General features: G+C 41.9%; 1 protein-coding gene across 2 annotated transcripts; it reads left to right on the forward strand.

Annotated features, from left to right (window-relative positions):
- Window positions 1–406: 406 nt before the first annotated feature.
- Window positions 407–23,467, forward strand: MINPP1 (multiple inositol-polyphosphate phosphatase 1; the record flags this gene model as incomplete). Of its 2 annotated transcripts, XR_014694730.1 has the most annotated exons (6): window positions 407–953; window positions 1,061–1,249; window positions 2,036–2,133; window positions 3,988–4,121; window positions 19,438–20,517; window positions 21,391–23,467. XR_014694730.1 is itself a non-coding variant. In XM_084525167.1 (5 exons), the coding sequence occupies 5 exons, from the start codon at window positions 407–409 to the stop codon at window positions 19,835–19,837; spliced, it is 1,368 nt and encodes a 455-aa protein (XP_084381293.1). In that variant the 3' UTR covers window positions 19,838–23,467. The 2 variants fall into 2 exon arrangements, 1 of the variants encoding a protein (XP_084381293.1); XM_084525167.1 differs by having other exon boundaries at window positions 19,438–23,467.
- Between the last annotated feature and the right edge of the window lie 3,325 nt (window positions 23,468–26,792).

A 26,792-nucleotide genomic window follows, 5' to 3' on the forward strand; every position in this document is an offset into this window, starting at 1 on the left:
ACACTCTATCAGCTATAAAGGCATTGCCTACACTGTGTGAGTCTTTGTATATGATTGCACTAACATTTTGTTTTGGTTATTGATGTAGCGGGAGACAGGTCAGATGACAAAGAAAATTCCCTAGCTGAATGAATGCCCCATGAAAATCAATTTATTCAGTGAAAATTCTCAACTGTGATAAGCAACATTCTGACTGTGTAGGCAGGGAGGGAAAAGCAAAGAGCCAGTGCTTTGTGTGTATGAAGCACACGTCTCCCCAGGCCATGCTCTGGGCCCAAAACAATACTTTTCTGTCTTGGACTGAGACTTCAGATATTTTTGCCCATCTCAAGACCGGAGGGCGAGGGGAAGGCGAGAGGCGGCAGCCGCCCGCCCGCCTGCTCCTCCTCTTCCTGCAGCCGCCGCCATGGCGCCGCACCGCGCTGCCGCCTGCCTCCTGCCGCTGCTGGTGGCCGCGGCGGCGAGCGCGGGGCTGGGCGGCTACTTCGGCACCAAGTCCCGCTACGAGGAGGTGAACCCGCACCTGGCAGAGGACCCGCTGTCCCTGGGGCCCGTCGCCGCCGGGGCGCGGCTGCCCGCCGCCTGCGCCCCGCTGCAGCTGCGCGCCCTGCTCCGCCACGGCACCCGCTACCCGACGGCCGGGCAGATCCGCCGCCTGGCCGAGCTGCACGGCCGCCTCCGCCGCCGCCCCGCCGCCGCCGCCGCCGCTTGCCCCGCCGCCGCCGCCCTGGCCGCCTGGCAGATGTGGTACGAGGAGAGCCTCGACGGGCGGCTGGCGCCGCAGGGCCGCCGCGACATGGAGCACCTGGCCCGCCGTCTGGCCGCCCGCTTCCCCGCGCTCTTCGCCGCCCGCCGCCGCCTGGCGCTGGCCAGCAGCTCCAAGCACCGCTGCCTGCAGAGCGGCGCCGCCTTCCGCCGCGGCCTCGGGCCGTCCCTCAGCCTAGGCGGCGACGGTGAGCCGAGGGGGCAGCGGCCCCCCGCTGCTCCAGCGCGGCCTACCCTTCCCTGGTTGCTTGCCGGGGGAAGGAGCGCGGCACTGAGCACGGGTTTTTGCTTTCAGAGTCGGAGATCGAGGTGAACGATGCCTTGATGAGGTTTTTCGATCACTGCGACAAGTTCATCGCCTTGGTGGAGGAGAACGATACGGCAATGCACCAAGTGAATGCCTTCAAAGAGGGGCCTGAGATGAGGAAGGTTTTGGAAAAGGTAGCAAGTGCCTTGTGTTTGCCAGTGGAGGAGTTAAACGCAGGTAACGAGTGCCTGTTTCATGTAAATACAAGGCTAAGTCCAAATTCCAACGTGCTTTGTAGTTATGCAGAGTAGGTAACTTTAAATAGGCGCTAAACTAGTCTAGATGCAGTCATGAGGAATGAAATGCATGAGGTGTACAAAATATATGTCAGTCTTGCAACAGGGAATGCTTGTTAGCCAACAGTCAAAACACCTTTCAAAATATCTGTATTACTATGGTACAGGTGATACCATCTTTACCTTTGTCTTAAGGGATATAATGCTATGTTTTTAGCTTCTTTTGTAAAACATATTACAATTCAAACACACAAATAACCCATGGGACAGGTGGACCTGTACATCCACATAGCACCTTCGCTTGTCTGGAAAAGAAGTGCCAGGTTTCCCTCAGGTTAAATGTTGGGGGAGCCCTCAGAAGTAGGCACACTGCTCTCCTTTCCAACTTCCCCCTAAAGACTCAATCCCAAAGCTCTGCAGCACTCTGCTATGTAAACTCAGCTACTAATGCCAACATTGAGTAGTGGTAGCCAAAGACTGCTCTGCATTAAGCAGACACTTTCCACCCACTCTTGCATTTTTTGTGGTGATAAGGACACACCAGCAATCAACACCTATAGCACGTACATCGGCAGGCGTGCAGCACTAGGTTTGGAATGTGCTCTGTTTGTTCCCCCCTTCTGCCAAATGTGACATGAAGACTTGCAGCTTGAATTTGTTAGTTCTTTGAAGTTGCTAGTTCTGTAGTGGTGGTTTATGTTTTGCGGGTTTCTTGGATTTATTGCAGATCTTGTTCAAGTGGCTTTTCTCACCTGCTCATATGAGTTGGCCATAAAAAATGTGACCTCCCCATGGTGTTCGCTCTTCAGTGAAGAGGATGCCAAGGTAGGTGCTGAATGTAGAGGGGAGAAAGATTTGAGAAGCCTTCAAAAGATGTCTTAATGTTCAGATATGATCCTTTGCAAAGTCAGAAGTTGTAAGTTCTGTGCCTCTTGTTCTTCAACCTATTGAAGAGCTTCTTTGGTCTACAAAGAACTCTGGATCAATCTAACAGTAGGACTGAAATACCCTTCTTCATTCCGACTTAAATACTGGTGCAGCTTTGATTCATCCTGATTAAAATGTTTTGTTTTGTTTTGTTTTGTTTTTCCCATTGCACTTAATTCATATAATGCCTTTTTTCCCGTAACACCTGAAATGCTGTGGACAACTGTGTTTTGCATATAATACTTTCATATGATAAAACGCCTCGATTCTAGAGGACAGCAAATGAGGTCTTAGAGATCCTCTAAGACTTCTTTTTAGTTGGTTTTGGTGACCATCAGATCTCTAAACCTAATGCCTGTCAATAAAGCTTGTAGAACTTGGATAAATATGAATTGCTTTGGATTCCCCTTTTTGAAAAAAAAGTATCCAGTTACTTTCTAGAGTTCTTTGGGTCAAGAGAGATGGGGATTAAGGGCGATGATGTTTATTTAGCACTCCAGAACATGTGGTAAAGTCCCTGCAGAGGCTCTAAAGTAAGCTTAGCAGCCCTGGAGAAGAGGGAGGACCTCTGCATAGAGAGATGTGAGGTAGACGTAAGGGTGGGCAACAGAGTCAGGAATTAAGTGGCCGCCTCTCAAAAAGGAGGTGTGTTAGCATGGACTTGTGCTGAGACCTGTCCCATTCACTATTTCTATAAGTAAATTAGGAGAGAGGTGGGAAAATTTGCTGATTAAAGAGAGTTACTTGGGTTATTAAGAATATGGGGTGTTTGAAAAGCTTTGCAGATGGACCCTGCAAGGTTGAATTGCCCAGCAGTACAGTGACAGATGGTGTTCAGTGTAAAATGATGAATGGGATAAGAAGATAAAGCTTTGTTTAGGTGGCAGGTACTCAGATTAAGTTTTTGCCACTTAGAAGTGAAATTTTGGTGCTGAAAATCTGCTAAATACATGAAAATGGTAGGTCAGCTACAATGGAGTTAATGAATAAAAATTAAAAAGAATTTTAGTGCTTATAAGAAAGGGAATAGAGAAAAACAAGGAGAGCTTCATGTGCTCTTACGTAAATCTAAGATGCAGTTCTGTCTTGAGATGTATATGGTTTTGGTCTCCCACATCTCAAAAAGGACAGAATATCACAAACTACTTAAGCAATGGAGTTGTTTCCATTTGAAGAATGATTAACTAAGCTGAGGATCTTTGACCTTCATAAAATTTTCAACTGCAAATCAGAAATGCTACAGTGGTGGAAAGGGATTGTCTTGTCATGTACAGTAATTAAAAGGTAACAAACAAAGCTAGTAGCAGGAGGTTCCAAAGGTTCCAATTAAACTTTTTTTTTTTTTTTTTCCACATTTAGAAGCCAATCTGCAGGATACTGTTAAGGCTAAAACTTGATATGTTGAAAAGGGAAATTGTGCTGCTGTGGGGGAGAATCTACTGAAGTCTATTAAATTTCTAGAAAGTCTTGGGCTAAAAATTACTGCAGTGTGGGGAAACGTGTGTACCATTTTCCCTAGCCATGATTCTGAGTAGGGTTGTATACAAGATGCTGAATCTGGTGGCTCTTTGGTCTGATCCGTTGTGTCAGGTTTCATGCAGAAACACTTTGAGCTGGAACCTCATTTTTTATTTTTTTTTTATTTTTCAAAGAATTGTTTATTTCATGTAGTGTGCAGTAGCGTCATTGTTCTATGCTGTGTTTTTTTCTACTTTGTGCAATAGTAAAAATTTGTGAACTGTGTAACTTCAGGTACTGGAATACTTGAATGACCTGAAGCAATACTGGAAGAGAGGATATGGCTATGACATCAATAGTCGCTCCAGCTGCATTTTATTCCAAGATATCTTCCAGCAGTTGGACAAAGCGGTGGAAGAGAGCAGAAGGTAAATTAAAAAAAAAAAAAAGGCCTTTTGTGTTGACTGCAAGCTTTCTGTGATCAACCCTGAGTTGAATTTAATGCAAATAGAAGTAAAACATTTCCAAACGTAATGACGTTAGGAGAGTTTGGTTTATGAGAATTTGTAATAGAGGAAATAAAATGGTTAATAGAGCAGTATTACTGTAAAGGGTATATATATTTTTTCTTCCACTGATGTTCTTGTGCACAACAGGTTTATTTCAATATTTTAACCTATTGATCTGAACAGGCCTCCAAGGGACAGCCAATTACTGTGTCTGACAACATATTCTTTGTGTTGTGCACAGTTTGAGGAGAGGCCATTGAGTTAAAACAATGAACTTTCTGTTCAAAAAATCTTCATTAAAACCCATTTGTGGTGCAAATGGGAGGACTCTGAGTTGGAAAAAGTCCCCATGATATATCCTGTTTTCTTGTTATTTAAGCTCTTTGGCGTGAAAATCTTTCTTTCTTTCTACGTGTGTTTGATTTGAGTCTCTTGCACTATTAAAGCTTTCTGTTCAGATTAAAAATAAATAATTAGACCAAAGCAGTCCAAACACTTGGTGACTCTAGAGCAGAACCACTGGTTGCAGAATCCACAAGTCTTGATCTATAACAGCAAACCAGCCTTTGTCATGCCTACTTCTTTGTAACTACAGAAGGGCAAACTTCAGGTGGTATACTCAGTGCCTTGTAGAAACAGGAGAAGGACTCTTCAGTCCTGAAGTTGTTGTAAATGCCTTAAAGATACCACAAGCAAGTGTCTTCAAAGGATGGTGGTCTGACAAAGTGGTTTGTATTCATGTAGTTACATGATTTGGCAACAGTCATCCTGTGTCAGTGGAGGATGAATAGCAGTGGTACTCCTTCCTCTAAGTTGTGCAGCCCTCGAAAAAGCCTTTCTAGTGCCATGGGTGTAACTGCTTGTACGCTTCCTTAGGAATTAAAGATGTGATGCCTGTGCTGTTTTTGTATATTGTTTAGTCCTATCAGCTGGTATCAGTCAGCAGTAGCGATCTGATGTGGCATGGAGAAAACAGCATAGAAAAGAAAGGCTTCAATTACAGTTTGAGATGTTTATGTCACAGAATTACCTGTATTTGCTTTCACATGCCAGTAATACATTTTTTGAGGTCTGCTTTAGGTTTAAATACAGTGCATTCATATGAGAATTAATTTACAACCTGTGTGAATGCTTGTGATTCAAACAAAGGAATTACAAATTCATAGCTTAGTGATCAACCACGTGAATTAGTACCTCAGTAGGTAACTGTGGAAATGTTTACCAAGGTACGTAAAATCGAGCACATGATATCAAGATTGTATAAATATTGTACCTTTAAATAGTTTGTAGGAATCAATGTATGAGTAACTGTAACTTAAAATAAGCAAATTCAGCTTTGAATTGCAAATATTAGTTATACGCAGCAGAAGTTCTTGCATTCCTAGCATCCTTGGGACTTTACTTCTAAATTTAGTATGTTAAAGTAGATCTACATAATACCCAGGAGAAAAATACTATTTTTTAATATATATTTCAGAAAGCAAAGCATGAGTCACTGATGTTTGAGGATGAATGTATGTATTTTTTTGCTTGATAACACTTTAGAAAGCACTTTCTTTCCTTTCAGTTGTCAGATTGAAATTACAAGTAGCATTGACATTTTGGAGTAGAGGAATGATCCATACAGTTATGGATTCTCCCTCCTTGGAGGTCCTCAAAGGCCACCGTGGCACAGTCCTGGGCAAGCTGCTCTGGGTTTTCTGTGATGCTGATCATTTCACAGCAGAGAGGACTGCAAAGTTGTGTTCCTTCAGATGTTTGCCAACTGAGGATCCAAGTTAGATGTAAGCAGTGATAGAAGAACCATGTATTAAGTCAGCTGAAGTGTAATTCTCAAACTCATGCTTGGCTTTTTTGCTGTGCTTCCATGCTGGATACAGAGAGATGCACTATGTTCATCACCAGAGTGTGGAGTTGCAGGAATGTGGAAGTCATGCTTTATACACAGCATGGTTTCTTTGATCTAAAGCGGAGTTCTCTCTCAGAAAAACAAACCAAATACTATCTATCTTAATTACTTTCTGGTATTCAGGTGGAAAATCCGACTGAGGTGTCCTTTTTAACAGAGCATCAGCTTAGTAAAGCGGGAATTAAAAATGTGCCTTTTGAGATCTACATGCAGGCGTTTTCAGTGCTAGCATCCATGTTGGTTCCTTGATCCTGCTCTAATGAGCACCAGGAAGGGGCTGTCCACGGCTAGAAGTGAGGGCTGAGGAGGGCAGCACGTAGCCCTCTACCTTTCTGAATCAGTGCTGTGCTGCACACCAGCCAGCACAAAGGAGACAACCCTGTTCATTTTGCCATGAACGGGTTAAAATGTGGCAGTTGAAAGCATGAAATAAGGTTGGTTTTGGGGACTAGTTGCTGTGGGGGAAAGGTGGGCAGCAGGAAGTGGCTGGGGATGGCAATCCCCCTGCAGCCAAGCTGGCTTAAGACATTGTGCTGTCAAATGATTGTGCTGGCATTTGGAAATCCAAGGCTGTCAGAGTCAGTGATCCCTCTTGTTTTGATAGTGGTAGAGTCAAAGCCGTGGTTATTTTAGATTGCCCTTTAAATAAACCTTCCCTGCATCCTTTTTTCAGCCTACTAGGGAGATAAATAAAAAATGCATTAGGCCGCAGGTCATTAGCATCCAACTGTGAACAGATTGACAGGCACGCTGCTGTGATTGCCTCTGTTGTATGCTGTGTCTATGCCTCTATGAAGACGGAAAATAAGAACTGGGAATAAGAAGATGAAGTGCAGGTTAAAAGAAAAGCAGACAAGCAAAACCCTCAAGACCCTTCTGCCTTTCTGAAAAGTGAAAAATAACTTCTTAACATAGCTTGACTCATGTGAGGAGAACAATAAGTTTTGTTTGCTTTTAGTGTATTTACTCCTTGAACACTGACAGACTTCAATCCTTAAATTACAGTGGCTATTTAGAAAGTAGCTGTGTGCGTTTTAACTGTGTATGTGATATCTGTTAGGTTAATAATATTAATATTTAAAAAAAAAGTTGTAGTTGACAAAATTCAAATCTGCACTTGTGATTTATTGAGCAGTAGATTAGCAGTCCCTAAGTTACAAGAGCAGAACCTGGGGGAAGAGCAGGCAGCGTACTAAAGGACAGAGATAGTTTCCTCCTGCCTTTCAACTTTGGCTGCACAAGCTCCATTACAGCATGTCAGTCTCTTTGTTGTGTTTCTGCCCCAGAGGGAAGAAGGTAGAGAGTTCATATGTGTGTAATGAATAGGAACCCTAAAAATCTTGCAAAATCCAAAGCTTGGTGAGCAGTCTGTTTACTGCGTCCCTTCCAAAGTGGTAACTGAAAACTTCCACAGTGCCTTATACAGAAGGAGCGTGTAGCCCCATCCCACGACATTAGGTGGCAGTCTTAAAGCACTGAAGACTTGATCTGAATTGGATAGCCTGTGCACTTAAAATTATAATTATGTTCTCTGCCACGGCCAATGGAGAACAGCTTGTATCTCTCGTGGTCTAAGAGTAGAGGTGCAATTAATGCTTTTTCACCTAAGGAAAGAGACTTATCCAGGATCCTGCAGCAATTTGAGAGTACAGCTGAGAACAAGAAACAACACAAATGAAAAATATGCCTGTATTTTTAACAGTAGAAAATACTTGGTTGTGCTGGTTGCTTTTTATTTTTAGCGGTGCAGCGCAACAGGTTAAATACATCTGCAGCAGTTTATTACTCAGAAAAAGAACCTGTGTGGTGATGAAATGTTGTCTCATTTAGCTGTGTCAAACACCGATTTTAGCTCTGTTTTGTTCTGCAACTGTAAGGCTAATTTGACTTCCAGAACCTTGTCTTTGCTCCAGCTTCTCCCGTCTTTCTGAAAAGTTTAATTTGGGCTATCCAGAAGCAGAAGGGGAAGCATTTCTGTTCCAGCAAAAAGTTAGAGCATCTGAACTTGCCAGTCTGCTCTAGTTTTGTCAGTGGAGAATGGTGCTGGCAGCTCCGCATTTTATTGCATACTTCAAATACTTACATGTATTTTTAGTAGTTTTGCCTTGTTTTCATTCCTAGTTACAGCTGAATTAAAGAGTTTCCACTGTTTCTTCTGTGAAGCTTTTCTTGACCTTGCAATCTGATTGTTCACCAGCCTTCAAGTTATTTGCCTAATTTGTCACATTGTTAAAGCTCACTCTTCTTTCTTCTGGAGAAAACATCTGCTGGTGATTAGTCTACCCTTAAGAAAATGATGAAAATCTCTCCAATTTTCAAGATTTTGACTATAAGACCATCAGAGGGTTGGCATTTGCTGAGCCACCTGAGTTACAACTTCAGTGTCTTGGACTTGAATGTCTAGTGTCATTTCAGATGCATAGGGTTATCTGACTTTTATCCTACTTGCCAGCCTTTTAGGGATACTTTTTATGTGAAGGTATCTGCAGTACTAATAAATATCTGTGGTTAATAAGTCCCACCATCAATTTGCAGTGAAAAAGTTTTGGACATTTGAGGATCTGTAATATCATATATATTCCAAGAGAATAGTTGTTTTAAACCACCAGTAGTCTCCACTGTGTAGGTCGTGCTGTGCAGCAAGGTGGCTATGAAGACTGTGAAAGGGATTTTCACTGTAGACTTACTCTTGTCAACTGTCCCCATCCGGCGTGCCACTGGAAAGATACTGCAGCACCTGTTGGAGCTTAGGAGCTGGGGCCTGACACTGTTTACTGATAGTTGTACTAGTGATCACCTACTGTCAGCACACTCATGCAGGGACCCTATTCTTCTGCATCCTCAGTAGCAATAAAATGTAAATATCCAATAAAGGTTAATTCTTTGGTAGAAAACATGTTTTCCTCGAGACCTTACCAGCATTCTAATAGGGTCTTCCAGGATGACATTCCTCCATGCCTCTTTGCCTGTCTGTAAGGAAATGTAGTAGTCACGTTTCTAGGGTGAGGTCAGGGGCTCTATTCCTTAAAAATCATCTTAATTAAAAAAGAAAAAAGTATCATAGAAGTTGACTGTAACTTTAAACCAGGTGAGTTGTACTGAAATGGCATAGTTGAGCAGTTGTCCAAGTCCATAAAGCACTTCATTTTTGTGAAGAGAGAATAGCTGAATTCTTCCCAAGCCTGCCTGTTACAGATAAAAAAATAAAAATAAATCAGGCTACGCAACTATGTGGCAAAGAAGCCCATGGGATAATATTCTTCCCTAACCTGTTGTTTTCTCCCCACTTCTGGAGCCTTATTGAAAGTGTCCCTACTCCTCATTATAAGTAGAAGGTGTTGTACCTGCAAAACTGCCAGGTAGCAATGCATATGTTCATGCCCACTTGCTGTTGTGCTGCAGAGTAAGAATCTGTGCAAGGCTGCTCTAAACCAGACAGTGTTTTTTTGAAGTTATTTGTTCAGTTTGCCAGAGATCTGGTTCTGGGACAGCCTTTGTCAATGGTATAAAGAAGAGCAATCGGTGAGTAGCTCTTTGCCTTGGAAGAAGCTTTGAGTTCCTTGTGGCACATCTGTGGGCCCCAGCATGTCTCCAATCAGTGAAGAGCAGCATCTGGAGACCCACACCCTTTAGGATATGTGCAGAACGTCAAAATAGTAATTAGGAGAGAAGCATTTTGTTGCTGTTGCTTTGGAGCATTCCTTAAGTGTTTGATACGTTCTCACTTCAGCATCAGTTCTGCAAGTTCTGGATAGTTAAAGGCCAAAACTTGTTAAGATTTTCCCTCCTAGCGTGGTGCTGATGCTAGGAATAACTGTACCCTGAATCTCTTCTATACCTGTTGATTGCCCCAGCAACTTTTCAATCTGTTAGCCAAGCTTCACGGTAGTGAAGTGTGAGTACTTCACAGCAGTGAAGGTGTGAGTACTGCTCCGCCAATAGGACCAGTGCATGTTGGTGAGATATCTGTGTTTTGGTACTTGCTGCAATATGAAGCTGCTAATCTTAGACAAATGTAGCAACCACAATAGTTACACAATTGAGCAAGGGTGGGTTTGAAAAGTTGGTTGTGGTATACTTTGCATATCAAAGAATCACCCAGGTTGGAAGAGACCTCCAAGATCACCTAGCCCAACCTCTGACCTAACACTAACAAATCTTCCACTAAACCATATCCCTAAGCTCTACATCTAAATGTCTTTTCAAGACCTCCAGGGATGGTGACTCAACCACTTCCCTGGGCAGCCCATTCTAATGCCTAGCAAACCTTTCGGAAAAGAAGTTCTTCCTAACATCCAACCTAAACCTCCCCTGGTGCAACTTCAGCCCATTGCCCCCCACCACGCTTCCCCCCTCTCCCCCCCCCCCCCCCCCCCCCCGAAAAGAATGAAGCACTCACACAACCCCTGAGAATCGGAAAGAGCTGTTTATTGCCGGGACATCTTGCAGGCAAGCCTGTGGGATGTCTGTGGTGTTTGGTGGCTCCAAGCTAATGCTTGCGATGGAGCCTGAGCAACAAGTAGGGGGCTTGTCTGCGATGGTGGCCAAAATGCAGGACCGAGCAAATTGCAGCCTCATCTACCTGGTTCCACACATTCCACATGATGTTTTCCAGCTCAGGCTCTAGCGTCTCATCAGTGTAACATAGAATCATTAAGGTTGGAAAAGACCTTCAAGATCATCTGGTCCAACCACCACCCTGCTACCAGTGTCACCCACTAAACCACGTCCCTATGCACGAGGTCCAACCTTTCCTTGAACTTCCCCAGGGACAGTGATGCTACCATTTCCCTGGGCAACCCATTCCGATGCCTGACTGCTCTTCCTGAGAAGAAATGTCTCCTACTCGTTTTAATTGTTGCAGAGCAGTGCTTACGCTGAGTCAAGGACTTTCCAGCTTCTCACACTGCCCTGCCAGCGAGGAGGCTGGGGGTGCAGCAGGAGCTGGGAGGGGACAGAAGCAGGACAGCTGACCCCCGCTGGCCAAAGGGGCATTCCATACCATGCTGGACAATTAATGTGGGGTGGCTGGCTGGGGACGGGAGGGGTACCGCCAGCTCAGGGATAGGCTGGGCATCTACTTCTTTCTTCATTTTCTACAGACAACCACAGGCTCACCAATTCTGCTCTGGCAGTTCCTCACTCTTCTAAATGGGTTCTGCTGTGCCATGCTCACACGCCTCTTTGACAGCTCTGCACGTGGTGTTTTCCCAAGCTGCACCATAACCCAGGGCATGGCACTGCATCCACCAGCCGGCTACAGGAACAGCAAGAGCAGCGGTTCACTAGCACCTAATGTAACCACTCCTGGGCCAGAACTAGGTAGCTGCTGGGTAGTTACCAGGAGTTAAGGAACAATTTCTGTAATAGCAACAGCTACCATAACTGGACTTCCTTAGTACTCTGTCTCAGGCTAAGGGCTGAACAGCTGTTGGACAAAGGAAAAGACTTTCATTTCTAGTTTAGTTATATGGGGGTTACAGCATATCCATCCAAAAAAATAATTTAACAAAGCTAGTCCTTTTTGGGCAGAGATCTGCAGACATAATAGAAGAGCTACTAAGAGGTTAGATGAAGTACATTTTCACCACACTTCCGCAAAGAAAAGCTTAACTTAATCATTCAAGGGTAAAGTAACCAACAGTCTAACATTTGCAGCAGCATTAGAATGCATTAGCTAGGTCATTTGTGTTTCCTGGTTTTATTAAGTTTTATTACCAGATCATCAGCTGTTCACTAAAGCTGTTTTACACTTTTTCTTCTAGCTTCAGATATTAAATGTATGCCTTTCTTGCTCCAAAAGAGAACCTAAAATACCTGTTACTATCTGTACTCTCCAAATGGATTTCTAGAAGTCTCTTTAAACTGGGGGGTACACTTTCTGGAGCCATCTCAGTGTTTACAGTATGTGGCTAATGCTTCAAAATACTAACCTTTTGCACACATTGCAAAATATTTGGTGGTTTCCTCCAAGACTACCCAGTTTCTAGGTATTTAAATGTGTGTGTATGTGTGTGTGTGTATATATATATATATATATATCTGTTTGAACTTAGTTCAAAATTGAAGGTGATCTTTGTAGTTATACCAGGCTGAGCCATAATGTAAACAGATTAATTTAGCAATTTATTGATAGCTTTTATTATTCTCTGTTATTTCCCTCCCTCTCTGGAGGTCAGTTCACTACAGAAATGGTAACTTTTCTGTAGTCATCTAGTGGTAAATACTGTGCCTTAATTGCTCCTTTCAGAATTATGATTCAGTATAAACCAATTCAGTATGTGATCTGAAAACCATTATCTGTTCAAAACTGTTTTTTTTTTATAGTATGAATAAGAGGAACAGAACAAAAAGTTTCCATGTATTCAGTAGAAACTATACCTGCATTTAAAAAAACAACAACAACAACAAAAATAACAAACGTTGCTTGGATCCAAATTGTTCAGTGACTTCTTTCAGTAAGACTCTTGTTTGGCGCTGTGCATTTCTGCAGTGCAGGCTCTCTGGCTACATCAGCAGGTTCAGGATGTCCTGCAGCATGAGCTGGGGCAGCTGTCGGGTGCAAGGTGGCCCTTGCAGAGCCAGCTCAGAGGAGTCAGTGAACACGTACCTTACTAAAACAGAGTTGCTTGACTTGAGAACACGCGTATGTGCTGGGTGACTGCGTTGCTCAAATAAAATGTTCTCTTCACACAACAGCATGGCAGCTCTGCAGGTGGATAGACTGTACAGCTTACGTTAGGGGACCTGAAAAATACTCAGGTCTTTCATTTTCAGAAAACCAAAGAAATGGGATAACATTCACTAATAAAACAAGAATGTCTCTAATAGCTTGGCATTGGCACTTCATACCATATTGCATGTTTGTTTTTTATTGCTTTGTCTTTCAAAGGCATTACTTATGACATGCTTAAGGGGTGCTTTTGAGGAAAGCAGGTGGAGATGCGAAAGTCTCTGTAGGTGCGTGCAGTGTGCTTACAGCATCCCTGTGCCAGGATTTCTGAAGCATGTGAATGGTTGCTGACTTCTCCCAGATCCTGGGGTAGTTCAGAGGACTTCCCCTGGGAAAGCATCTCTTCATCCATCTGCCTGGACCTAGGTATCTAAAGTATTGCTTATGCTTTTCAAATACTAATCTCAGATTAATTGCCTAATATTTGCATAGTCAGAATTGCTCTAAAAAGATAGCTCAGCATTTTTATAGTCATAGCCTTTTATCTAAGGAATTCAAAAACAAGCAAAAAAAAAAAAAAAAACACCTCCTTGGCAACTAACATAAAACTATTTAGCATTGGTATGCTGCTGCTACCATAATGCATTTAATCTCAGGGGTCCTTAAGAAGGTGAGAGGTGAGTTCATTTGGAAAGGAGCATTTGAAACTGCAGAAGCTGTGATGTTAAACACAGTGAAGCTTAGGTAGTTTGGGGTGATTAGCTCTTGTGGAACTAGATATGGGCTGTTGCTGTTTAATGAGGATTTTAAATGAGTTTTGAGTATTCTTGTGAGCTTCTCAAGCTTGCCTTTGCTATGAAGGAGCTCATGTATGTTCTTGCTGGACAAGAAGAAAATGTTCATCATGTCAGTGTTTGTGAGGGCATATTGTGTTGGTACTCATTCAGAAAATGAAGGAGCACAGCAGTCTGTTCTACTGTTTAAGGTGAAGTTTTGACACAGGAGGATGTAATACCATTTAACAGATTTTTCTTCTTCTCCCAACTGGTAATACCACTAAGAGCAACACCTCTGAGTATTTCTGCTGCTTCTGAGTCTCACCACTGCCCCAGCATTCCCTGGTCTCTTCTGTTCACTTGCAGATTTGGGGTTCCTCCTGCTGTTTTTTCCAGAAATAAATCACTGAGGAAGGTGGGAAGGGTGGAGAATTCATCCCGTAGCTGAAAATACAGGGGTTTGAGTCCTTCATCCTCACTTTTGTGTTGGGGTGGAGGTGAGGGCAGAATGTGGTCTAAGATTTCTTCTTTAACGGTTGTTAAAACTCTTCTTTGAAGTTACTGGGAGAATTTTTACATGAGGTTTGAAGGTTGGCCAGGTAAGTGTTGCTGCAGGAAATGTTTCTTCTTATCCCACTATCTCTTGGGGTTTGGGTTGTCTCTAGCCAAAAGTCACTTAGCCAAAAGTGTTTAGGAAAGGAACTTCGCTTAAAAGAAAGGTCATTTCTTCCATATCTAAGGTCCTTGAGTAGTCCTGGAGGAGTAGGAACAATCTAGTGTTGAGGATGGGTGTGCTGAGGCAGAAGATTCAGGGTTAAACCCAAGTCTGCCATGAAGAAGCAGAACTGGAAGTTGCCTGAATGATAAATCCTATATCCATGCTTCTCTACAGGGCTCTTTTTTTTTCCATGACTAGACTTAGTTTTCAGGATCGTACTGATGAGCGTTCAGTAACTGCTTCATTTTCAGCTGTGGTCAGACTTCAAAGATTACAGCAAGGACAGTTCAGTAGCTGAAGTCCCCATATCTCTTGAATGACCTCTGCTCCTGTTCTGCCCAGTGAGAGCTACTTGTGCTCTGCTGGAAGTTCCTTGTAAAATGAATATGAAACCTATCTCCAGCAATTACCTTGAGATAACCTCTAAATATTTTATTGCAAAGTTTTATGTTAAAAAAAACAACTTTCCAATTGAAAGTTGGAAACTTCGGACATTTTTTTTTCTACTGGTCAGTGTGCTTTCCCAAGTCATTGACTACTGCAGTAAGGGGGGGAAAAAGTGGCATGGAGTATCATTAGCAGTTACTTGAGTATGATGTCAAGAACTTTGTCTGCCACTGTTAATATTGAGTAATTAATTGTTCATAAAGAGTATTGAGTGTGGAGATCTCAGGCCTTCGGTTCAGAATTTTATTAGCTTGTGCTACTGTTTGAATTTATCAGTGTTGCACTGATTGCGTTGTGTGCTCCTGTTTGGACTTTATCAGAAATGTCTGGGCAATAATAACCTTTGCACATGTTCCAAAGAGTCAATCTTTATTGATTTCACTGTAATTAAAAATATTACTGTTTGTGTTTTAACCTTGATGGTGATTTTTATCGTTATCATTAGATAGTACGAAACCTCAGTCTGAACTGGAGTCACGACCACAGAGATTGAACATGGAGTGCTTGAGTAGTCCTAGACAGAAATCAAATATCCAGTGCTGGTGAGAAACCAAGGAGGTTGTCAAGTACGCTGTGTTGAAGAGGCTCTTGAAATCACAGGATAGTATAATATAAGGATTGTATAATATAAGGAAATAGCTTCAATCCTTATAAAAAAAATAGTATGCTGGGATGGCTGTCAATGGGAGAAGTTTGTTTCACCTCCCAAGTGCTGTGACCTTTTAGCATGAGGATTTCAGAAGGTGAAGAGCTGAAATAAAATCTTGAGTCACAATGAGCATGACTGCCTTGTTTGTTCCATGTTTTGTCTTCGTGAGTTTTTCTTTCCTTGTTCTTTAAAACTTCACTCTGATGTGTGCAACGATGTGCAAGTATGAATGTTATAACTTGTTTTACTGTTTCGGAAGTGTATGTTTTACTGTTTTGGTTTAAAAAAAATATGAAATGAAACAAGAAGCTACCCACGTTTTTGTGATTTACTCTCATTCTAGAGTTCCTGACAGCGTCAACTGGAAAGTAAAGCCAAATCTTGCTGTAAAGCCAGCATGGCTGGCCACAGCATGAAATGCATTTTTCTTAGCATGTCTGATATTTGGGGATGTGTATGTGTGAAATCCAGTCCTGGTGGAGTCAGCAATGCCTGCATAGTAGTAACACTTGTTTTGGAGGCTTCATCAGCATATGTACATTATTAGTTTCCCTGCTTAGTAAACTCTGAGATAGGAACCACCACACTTAGAAACACGCACATGCCTAAGGGTGTGCTGCTGGGACACAATGCAGCCATACCAAGTTGCCAGAGCCGTGTGGTATTCACCCAAGAGTGCTAAGAGAAGTGGGACAAAGTGGCTGAAATGACAGCCAGTGTGCAGTGGTTTCAACCAAGAAGCTTCTGGGGACTGGTAGGTGTAATGATTTAAAAACCAATAAATAAAGGGTAAATGAAGAAGCATTTCCAGGAGAGAATCAGAATCATAGGCCAATCTAATGGAAATAACACCTGAGGCTAGCATGAACAGGCACTGTGATGTACTGGAGTAGTGTCAGTATGGTTCTTTGAAAAGAAAACATCTTCTGGAGCTCTGGGGAAGGATCAGCAAGCATACCAACAGGGTGACCTGGGAGGTACAGTCTAGATTTCCAAAAAATATTTCAGTGGTTCCCTTACCTAAAGAAATCAAGCAGCCTGGAACTAAGGGAGAAGGTCTTTACATGGGTACAAAAGAAGAATAAAAATGCAAGAAATGGAGGGTAGGGATAGATGATTGATTTTACTGGGAGCGGCAGGTCACTGGTGGAGATATATCTGCAAGGATATCTGGGCCGCTCAGCATGTTGTAAATTACTGGGAAAAAGAGGTGAGAAGTTAAGTGGCATTGCAAATGCAGCACATTTATTCAAGATAAAAACAAGATAAGGCAAATTGTTCTCACTAGGGAGAATTGTAGGAGGATCTTATCAGACCCACTGGACTTGAAAATTGCAGATCTGGCCCAGTCTTCTGACCTGGAAATTGTAGGAGGCCAGATAAATATCCTTCTGTCTTCTCTACACCTGCATTTTTGGTGGCTGTTCTCATTCACTGACTGACAGGAGGGATGTGAATGCATCCTAAAAACTAGTAAGACTTCCCTAGAGATGTGTGTGAAGTGGGGGGATATAAGTGGACTGGTCAAATGAGCAAAAGGAGAGAACAAAGAAAGGAGGAAGAAGGAAGAAGGAAGGTATTGAAGGATACAAAAGCTTTATAAGTTGAAAATGAAGTAGTCAGAGGGGAGAGTCATTAATAAAAAGGGGAAAAATGCAGGCAGGACCTCTGGTTCTGGAGGAGCTGGAAGAGGGGCTCTGGTGAATGGATGCTTTTTCATGTAGCAAAGAGATGGGGTGAAAAACCTTCTGTGGTTGTAACGCTTCTTTTGAATGGGAAACAGGCAGGCTTCTGTATTTTCTTCCTATTTTTTTTTTTTTTTTTTTTTTTTTTTTGAGAGAGGCTGTGCCTAAGGGATGAGTATGCGCATAGACATATGTGCATGTCTTAAGGAGGATAGGCAGAAGGGTGGCCAGGGAGCAGGGTTGTGCAAAAGTGTGTTTCACACTGCACAAACACTATGGCTCTACTGAGCAGGTCACACGGAGCCCATCCTGAAGTCCTGCCAGTGTGGTCAGAGTTCTTCTCTGCAGGTAAGCCCCCCCCCCCCCCCCCCCCGGTTAAACATTTTTCAGTTGCTTCAGGCTTTGGCTCGGAGCAGAGGAAACACCTCTTTTCCAGGCCAATCAAGATGTGCCTCATCTGTGGGTGGACTTCACTGGCAGCTGGTGAGCAGGAGTGCTGCCAAATGTCACCTTTTGTCTCACAAAAGCTAAATGAGTATTTATACATGCTAGAGCCAGCGACCTGGGCTTCCCAGGGCCGCTTGGAGATGGCTCCAAAAAGCCATCATCCTTCTCTGCAGCACAGGGCAGATGTTCATCTTGGCTGATGCTTCCTCGTGCTGCAAGCCAGCTCTTACCTGTCCTGCAGTTGAACAACGTGGAACATCTTGTCTAACAAACTGCCTTTTTGTTAGCCTGTGTTAGTGGTTTGAATCATCGCCTTAACTTGCTGGCCTTTGTCCTAAGGGAGTGGAATCCTTTTGGTGAGCAAGTATTCCCAAGAATCAGCAATAGCAGTAGACTTGCTTATAAATGGCAGTAGTAAATTGTGGAGGGAATTTTTTTTTGCCTTCCAACAGGTAGTATGCTAGCCACCTGTAAAATGAGATACCTTCCAAGGAGTTGAACTGTATTACAGGGAAGAACAATTGGCAGCATGTTGTTAAAGCATGATTCTTGTTTTAGCACGATATGCATTGGTGGTCATCGAGACAGGCAAGAAAAACTCTGTTTCAAGTCCTGTGCCAGTGTTGGTGCACCAGGGAGAAAAGCAGTTTGCGTGTTAAGGCATTTGTTTGCCATGCAGGCAATCAGCAGGTTGTGGTTACGTCAAAGGGAAGTGGGGGTTTACTGTAATTAATCTGCAGATAAGTTTGTGCTTAGGTGTAATTTTCAGCTTGAAACTGAATTGTCACTTACACTTTATGACAGCAATTGGAAAAGCTTTTACTCCTCAAATCTAGCAAAATTAATTCTAAAACCCTTGAAACTTTCCAGGTCTGAAATGATGATAATCCATGGGCTTCTCTTCACCACAACTAGGGCTGATTTAGGAAGAAGCTTATTAAAAAGACTTTAAAAAAAAATGTAATCACTTTAGAACAGTTAAAGAAAAATACCGTGTTTCAATAATAAATCATTTGTCTTTGTGGATGAGCTGTCTTCATAGTTCATTATGTTTTGTCATTTGGTTACTTTTTACATCTCGTTTGCCAGGGAATAACAAAAAAACCCTATTGACTAATTATTCCTATTAAACGCACCTCAGCATCCTAGGAAAAGATGTCAGATTTTAGTCAGGGATTTGTATTAAAGCAAATCTTTTAATCTTGTGTGTATTTGGTTAAAATAAAGTAAAATCTCAGGCAGTTTTTGCAAGCAGCCTGTGATGGGAGAATGGTTACACGTGTTCATAATGGATCTGTGCTAAGGAAATTTTGAGTAACGGGATGTCTTCGAGTCTTCCTATGTGCTGACAGTAGACAGACACTCCAGTCACATCAGATGAAGGGCTAGGTTTGTTTTGCGTGTTAACAAAGCCTTCCAGATTCACTGCCCTTCTCTAAAATCCCTGGTGGGAAGAGGCAGTGCTATTGAAAAACGTATTTCATCACAAACCAGTCTATCAGCTGTATTGTGCTCAAAGGATCTTTCCACACCCAAGAAGAGCACAAGTAACTGGTTTCACACAGGAACTCAGAGCAATATCCCGAGTATATGAGTGCACACCATTAATCTGGCTTTTGCTTTTGTTTCCCATATTTGTATTGCACTCTAACTATATCCTAATTGCATTTATTGCAAATTCCTACATTCTGTGTAAGATCCAATAGCTTAATGTGGGTTAAAACATAGGTTAGAGAGCTCAGGTACTTTTTATTAAAAAGCCTGTAGTGTACTGAAATTCTCGAACAGGTTCTTATCGTGCATTGGAGTAAAACAAGTTCAAAGTCTGCTTCTTTAAGCCTTTGCTGCTGACAGCTGTGGTGTTGGTGTATTTGTTTTGAAGCGCAGGCTCTTGCTGATCCTTTGCTCTTTTTGTTTTTTTCTTTTATTAGTTCAAAACCCATTTCTTCACCTTTGATTGTACAAGTTGGTCATGCAGAGACCCTTCAACCACTGCTTGCTCTTATGGGTTTCTTCAAAGATGACGAGCCTCTCAGGGCAAACAATTACATCAGGCAAGCACGTCGGAAATTTCGCACTGGCCAGATTGTGCCTTATGCAGCCAACCTAGTGTTTGTGCTTTACCATTGTGATCAAGTGAAAATCTCTAAAGAGGAGTATCAAGTGCAGATGTTGTTGAATGAAAAGCTGATGCTGTTTCATCACTCAAATGAAACCATCTCTACTTATGCAGACTTCAAGGACTATTACAAGGACATCCTTCAAAACTGTCACTTCAAAGAAGTGTGTGAGTTGCCAAAGGTTAATATTACTGCCATTGACGAACTTTGAGGGAATGAAATGGAGTGGATGTTTTGGAAATCGCTCTCAGTTCTCTTCAACAGAGGTTGTGAACAAGCACTTTTTATGATTTGCTGCTGCTGTGTGGACTTTCTAAACTTGCAGATTTGATAGCTGTTACTTCCCTGGGTTGTCTTGGTCAGCTGAATGCACTGTTTGTTTATTACATAAGCAAAAGTACAAAAGCAAATTCTGTAACAGGAATGTCACTGAGTATTTGTAACAAATGTGATGCAAGATGAAGCGTACCTGTATGTTTATGTGTACGAATAAGTAATTTCCTAGGTCATTCCTCTTATGAATGTGCTGTAGATAGATTTAAGAGCTGAGACAATTTTTTATTTTGTCAGAGCTGAAAGTGCTTGAACTGATTCAGTATTGCTTTGCATTGCTTTGTTTCTTGCTATTGTTCTCCTATGCCAGGCATGAAATAATCCAAATCTGTGAGCTTTTTTGTTCCCTTTCCTGAGCCTCTAGGAGGGAGAGGGTACTAACTCCTCCACAGCCGACCAACTTCTCCCTGGACAGCACCACGTGAACATCTCACTTGGGGACTGAAAGCAGGAAGACTTGCTGTGTTCCTGTGTGCATTATCTGCCTGAAAAAGGCGAATGATTTACAGTTCTTAAAGTCCTCATCGACCCATCCAGCATAGCAAGTTAGCCAGCAGGGTAAGTAAGTTCTCAACAAGAAGGAGTTGGGGAAGAGAGAGGGAGTGGGAAATAGTCACTTTTCCTTTGAAGTGCTCTGGGATATGCAGCAGTTGTTCTCTCAGCTGTCTTCTGTTTCCTTTTACTTGACACCATCAATTCCTTGTGTTAAATGTTTGGGCTGGGGCATTCAGGGTAGGCTCTGTTAGGGGGTTGAACATCTCGGTCCTCCTCAGATACTGACAGTTTTCTTAGAGCCTCTGGTTGGAAGGGACCTCTGGAGGACTCCAGTCCATCCTGCTTGAAACAGGATTATTGTTAACCCCAAATGTGGGCAAGCTTCTGACTTTGAAAGGTATCTGTCTGAAACTTGACTTCTGCTAGCAGTAAAGCACTGAACCTGGTATCACTTACGTAGGCCTTCTATATTTGATATGCCAGCTTGTTCTTGAAATAAAACTGGTTTTAAGGAAATTAATTGCATAAAGATACTGGTGATCTCTGAGAGTGTCTACACTTAAAGCAGGCTTACTTGCTGCTGAAAAATTGAGGGTATTTTAGAGTACTACAGTACAGCAGAAAAAGGAATGATGAAGATAATTGTCTAGAAATGCCTGAAATAAAAAACGCAAGTCGTTAAAATCCCTTCATTGTCTCTAAGGGAACAGCTGGGTGAACAAGCTGTCCCAAAACAAATGAGGGTGTGGTTTTATGGTGCTGGCAGCTCCTGAAGTGACCACTTGCACCCTATAACGAGTGCTCCAGAGCTCAGTCCGTAAAGTGAGGGGTAGTTTGCTTTGTTCACTGGGAAGGGGAGTAAAGGGGTGGGTGGCATAAGCAGTTACAACAGGGTATTGTATGCAATATAAACATTTATACCCTCATTTACTTCAGGGTAGCCTCACCTGCAGAACTGAAAACTTAACTGCTGAAAAAAAGAAAAAAAAGAGAAAGAGAGAGAGAGAGGAAGAAACCTGGAGTGGTTCACAATTTAGAATTTAAACTAAGTCTGCAGTGTTTTTTTTTTTGTTTGTTTGTTTGTTTGTTTTGTTTTTTGTTTGTAATTTCTAGGCTTCTGTCACTTTTTTATGTAGCTGTATTAAACAAAAAAAAAAAATCAGAGTTTACGTATCTGTAAGTTATGGAACAATTGAAAACCTGTTTTTTAGAGTATCATTTTTACCAGTGAAATGATTATGATGACTTTTTTCATCTGTTTTTGCTGTCATAAGTTAGGGGCTCTCCTTACAGTGTGACAAAGAAACCTGTTTCATTAGTGCACTGACTTCTATGGAGACCGTGGTTCTGCTCACTGAAGATACTCACAAAAAATGGTGAATACTTTAGCATAAATAAATGGTAAAATACTTGTGTATTTTAGCTCTGTGGATCTGTTTCTGAAATAGGTGAATGGCTAGGGAGGAAATCAGTACTTAAACACAAGTAGGAATATAGGTCAGGATAATTGTCGGCAGCAGCATAAAGGTTTTACTGCTGTTTTATATCAGCTTTATGTGTCTCCTTTTTAGCATGATCCTGCTTTGAGACTGAGTCAATTGATCATAAGAGGCATCTGCCACAGTAATTTTAAACTTTATTGTGAGACAATGTTTGAGGCAAGTGACAAAGAATAAACTTTGTTTAAAGGCAGTAAAGTTTGGTAAATAGCAGATGCAAGATTGGGAAAATTCACCTTTGAACAATTTTTTGTGGGTGAGTCATCCTATTCTATGATGAGTCATGATAAGAACAGAAGGGTTGAAAGCCTGACTGCTGGAGATGAATGGAAGATTTACCTTTGTCTGTTTCGTGTTGGATTGATTTTACCCATTGTATTTGTTAAAAGATAAGGCTGCCTTCTTTGCAGAGGAAGAATACATTACCGTCTTTTTTTTTTAATCATGTGCCAGACAAGGTGGAAGAACCAAATAATCCCTTCTGTAGTGAAACATCATTTGCTTCTGCATAAAAGTTGATAGTATGATAAATAAATATTGGGCAAAGGGACTTCATGGATGGCTCTTCAGAGGCTGTTCCCTATTTTGCCTAGGAGTACAGGTCCACTGTATCTCTTGCTGATGATGTATCTTCAGTGGCTATCACCAATTAATTGAGGAGAAATGTGCCATTTGGTTTGTATGGGTCTGTATTTACAGGCTGCACTGACTCACTCATCTGGCATAACTAGAGGCTGGATGTGGAAACTTGGCACAATCGTAGCAACAGGAGTGTTTGGACCTGTGTATATGTGCTAGGCACTTGTCCATGTGACTAATTCTCACTGCTAGGGATGTTCTCACTTCAGGATGACCTTGTTATTAAAGAAAAGAAAAAAAAAAGCAAAACACACACAGTAAAACAACCAAAAATACGTGTGTATTTCGTCCTAAAAAGGAAAACTAAAACAGATCAAAGTATTTCCCTAAAGTTGGCACTAATTCAGTGAGCAGGGTGTGAAGAGGCTACCACATCCAATGGCACTGCAAGTGACCACATCCTGAAAAAGCCCTGCATGGAAAATGATGCTTTCTCTTCCCTCATGCATCTCTGACAGAACACCTCATCTCAGTCCTCCAGTGAAGACTCCGTTTGTAACTTTAGTCAAACTGGAACCTTTCATGTATGAGAAATACTGACTACTCTTGGACACTGGCATTGAATACATTTGAAATATATTTAATTTTGCTATGTCTAAAGTTTTACTAATGTTTCTGGCAAACTCATTTTTCCTTTTTTTAAAGTACCGTTACTGTAATTCTGGAAAGCATGGAGCTGCCTAATCGCTGTACGTGACATGAATTTGTGATAATGTGGGACTAACTGGATGCATTTTGAGAACTCGGTTTGGATTTTTAGTGATGTGAAATAAAACTGCACACTTTCTTCATCTGTTTTATCAGCAATAATAATAACGCGATCTGTATCATCGTGGCTGTGTTGTGCTTCAAATACATTTGGTAAGTCACTATTACTTGCACTGGTGTCTCTGGTTATTTTGAATCTTCACATTGTTGAGTGATTACTATTAAAATATCTTCATTGGCTTTTTACTTCCTCATTTTGAGGTGAGTAAAAACTAGCTCTCGTTTCCTGGAGTCCTGATTTAAAAAAAAAATGCGATAGCTTCCTGACAAGCTTTTCATATATATTACTGTACCGTGCAAAATGTGTAGAAATGTCTTGTGTTTTGAAGTACAGTGAACATTACACACATTTTTGTGCTGTCCAGAATCTGCTGCAGTACTATTTTTCTAGACATTATGACCCACTCGATAAGAAATCGAAGCTGTTGATTTGATAAAGAATTGCAAACATACATCATGCGGTACTTTCTAGCCTGTCCTTTCTTGTAGGTATTTAGCAACAGATCCTTATTATTGAGTATCCATTAGTTACTTAATTTGTTAATTCTCTTATTAGCTGTACATAAAAATGAAGCTTTGCCTGCAGTGCTCATGTACTGAGGATGCAACACTTTCATAAACGTGCTGTGACTGGACTGGCATAATCTTTGACCAAGGACTCTTTCTTCATTTCTCAGAAGTATTAGCATGTAAGACAGTTTGAAATAGAAAACAATTGACGCTGTTTTGTTTAAAATACCTGTATAGTCATAGGAACAGATATAAAGTGACTCTAAACATGTCTGACTTGCTTTTCAGAAAAGAAAATCAGAAACACCCCCCTACAGACTGTCTTTTATTAAAAAAAAAAAAAAAAAAAAAAAGATTTATTATGCACTAAACATTCATTTTGTTAATTGCCTAACTTTTCAAAGAGTTAGTATAATCTACTGCTAGTTTGTAGTTCCTGGTATGACAGAAAGAATAGTTTTCCTGCCAGTTGTTGAATACTTGCTTTCTTGGGCTTGAAGTTACAGGTTATGCCTCCTGATGCTCAGTCTTGAAATGGGACCAGCCTGACCCTAGTGGACTGGAGTGAGGGTCTCTCTTTTCTTCTTGCCTCAGCAAAGGGTAGCCAGGTATGGACAAAAAAAAAAGGAACTATATACATGTACAAATGCAAACAGTGTGTACTGGTAAAGCGTATGGTGACAGTAACTGTCCAGTGAGAGATCATAACTTCATGATTTTAGGGAGATTTTTTTTCCTCCCACCCTTCTTCTTCTTGTGAATTTGTCATATTGAGGCCAGCCAAGCTTTTGTTACCTGTGTCACCATGTGCTGGTGAGGCCACGCTTTTCTTGCATGTTGTAGAAGTGGGTTTCACTGTAAAAGTCCTGCCTGGTTTTTATGTTCCCTTGACAAATGGGAACTGGAACCCCTTTGTACTGCAGCAAGAAAAAAAGGGAGATGTGGTCCCCCCATGCACCGGTAGCACACATGTTCTGCCTGACTTTGTGGTCTAGTATGCAGAAAAATTGATTTCTGATTTGTGTATATTCTGATAGTTTTTGAAGAGGCGTTTTCATTGTCTGGAATACCTGCCAGGTCAGAGCTGAGTTCTGCTTCCAGATCTGATAGCAGCGGATGTTTGTAAAGGCGTATGGCTTCCCCCCCCTCCCCTTCCCTCTTGTTTGCTTCCGTAACTGGAAAAGGAAGATTTGTACAGAGATTAGCTTGCATTTAGGTTTTTTTTTCAAGTTAGTTCAGTAAGGAGGTTTGTACTGGGAGACAGAGGAAAAAAGGAGGTTTGAGCTGATGGCATGTGGTCTTTACAGTGGGGGATTTTTTTCTTAACAAAGTTCTTTTCAGAAAGGGTTTGCAGCAAGTGTTATTTTTCTGAGATACTGCTGAACAGTTTGTGCACAGCTCTTACTATATGGCTATTTAATAAAATCAAGTAATTGGTCTTCAAGCAAGGGATTATTATTGAAGGGCTAGGATTTTTTGCATTAGCTTTTTTATAGCTTTTAATTATTTTTTCTTCTACAAAGTTCTCCTATTGCTTTCTGAACCCAAAGTCTTAGATGGCCTTGCAATGGGAAGTGTTGGGTGCTGTGGCTTTGTGAAGGGCCAGCTCCTATCATTGCATTTGAACATGGCACTTGCTAAACTGGAAATTCAGTCTGCAGCAACCTTGATTGAAAAAGGTAACAGCTCAGAAGACATGCTCAATTAACAAAGTTAACGACGTTAATTGAGTATGTCAGAAATTATGCAAGCATCAGTGCTTGGCATGTATTCTTGCAGTTGTTAAATTGTTCTGTGTGATACAGATCTTGTTTCAGTATTGTGTTGTCCTGAATACCAGCAGTTCATCAGAGTCCTTGGAGCATCTGTATTGGGAAAGAAGTTAAAACACTTGATCTCTTCGTGTTCCGCCCATGGACTACAGGCTACTATAGCATACTTCAGACTTCTGCTTTTACAGTGCAGAGGCTCATCATGCTTAGTTGGTCCTTGTGCTGAAATCATTCTGTTCTTCTCATCATTTTCATTGTTATTTGTACTTCTGGCTTCTTTTTATCCTGTGCCTTCATAAGCTTACTGTACCAGACTTCCTGTCAGCATTCAAGGTGAAGGTGCACCATGGACTTCAAGAGGAGCAAACTAATGATTCCTGTTAGCTTTCTAGGCTTCCCCCTGCCAAAAGTGCTTTGTTTCTTTCAGCAGTGGGTCAGTGTGTGTGGAGATCTTGCCTGTTACTTCCATGTCACTCCTGGGTTGTGACTATCAGCTCAGAGTGTTTCATGGTGGTTTCCACCACCTGCCATACTTCAGTCTTCTGTTCCCAGGAACAAATCAAGTCTTGTTCTAAGTTTCAATACTTCCTTGCTATGTGTCTTTTTAGGTGCTTTTGCAGTTTCTTCTCTTCTGGAATGACTTTGAATCATCAGTAAGTTTTGTCCAATTTTCGTTTTTCTAGGCTGTTTATGGACCCAGAAGGCCCAGCAGGGATCATACAGTGGTTTGGGTTGGAAGGGACCTTAAAGCCCATCTCCTTCCAATTCCCGGCCATAGGCATAGGTTACATTTAGCACCAGCTAAGGCCGCCCCCAGCCCCATCTTCTCCACGCTGAACAACCCCCAGCTCTTTCAGCCTGTCTTTGTAGGAGAGGTGCTTCAGCTCCTTGATTATCTTTGTGGTCCTCCTCTGGATTTGTTCTAGTATTTCCATGTCCTTCTTCGGGGCCCCAGGGCTGGGTGCAGGGCCCCAGGTGGGGTCTCATGAGAGCAGAGCACAGGGGGACAATGCTGTAACCCCGCTGTAGAAAGCCACCAGATTTGTTGGGCACTATTTGCCTGTAGTGAAGCCATGCTAGCTGTCACCAGTCACCTCCTTATTTTCCATGAGCAGAGTTTCCAGGAGGATCTGCTCCATGATCTTGCCAG

This window comes from Aythya ferina, assembly GCF_964211825.1.
Source record: "Aythya ferina genome assembly, chromosome: 7".
NCBI classification, from domain to species: Eukaryota; Metazoa; Chordata; class Aves; order Anseriformes; family Anatidae; genus Aythya; species Aythya ferina.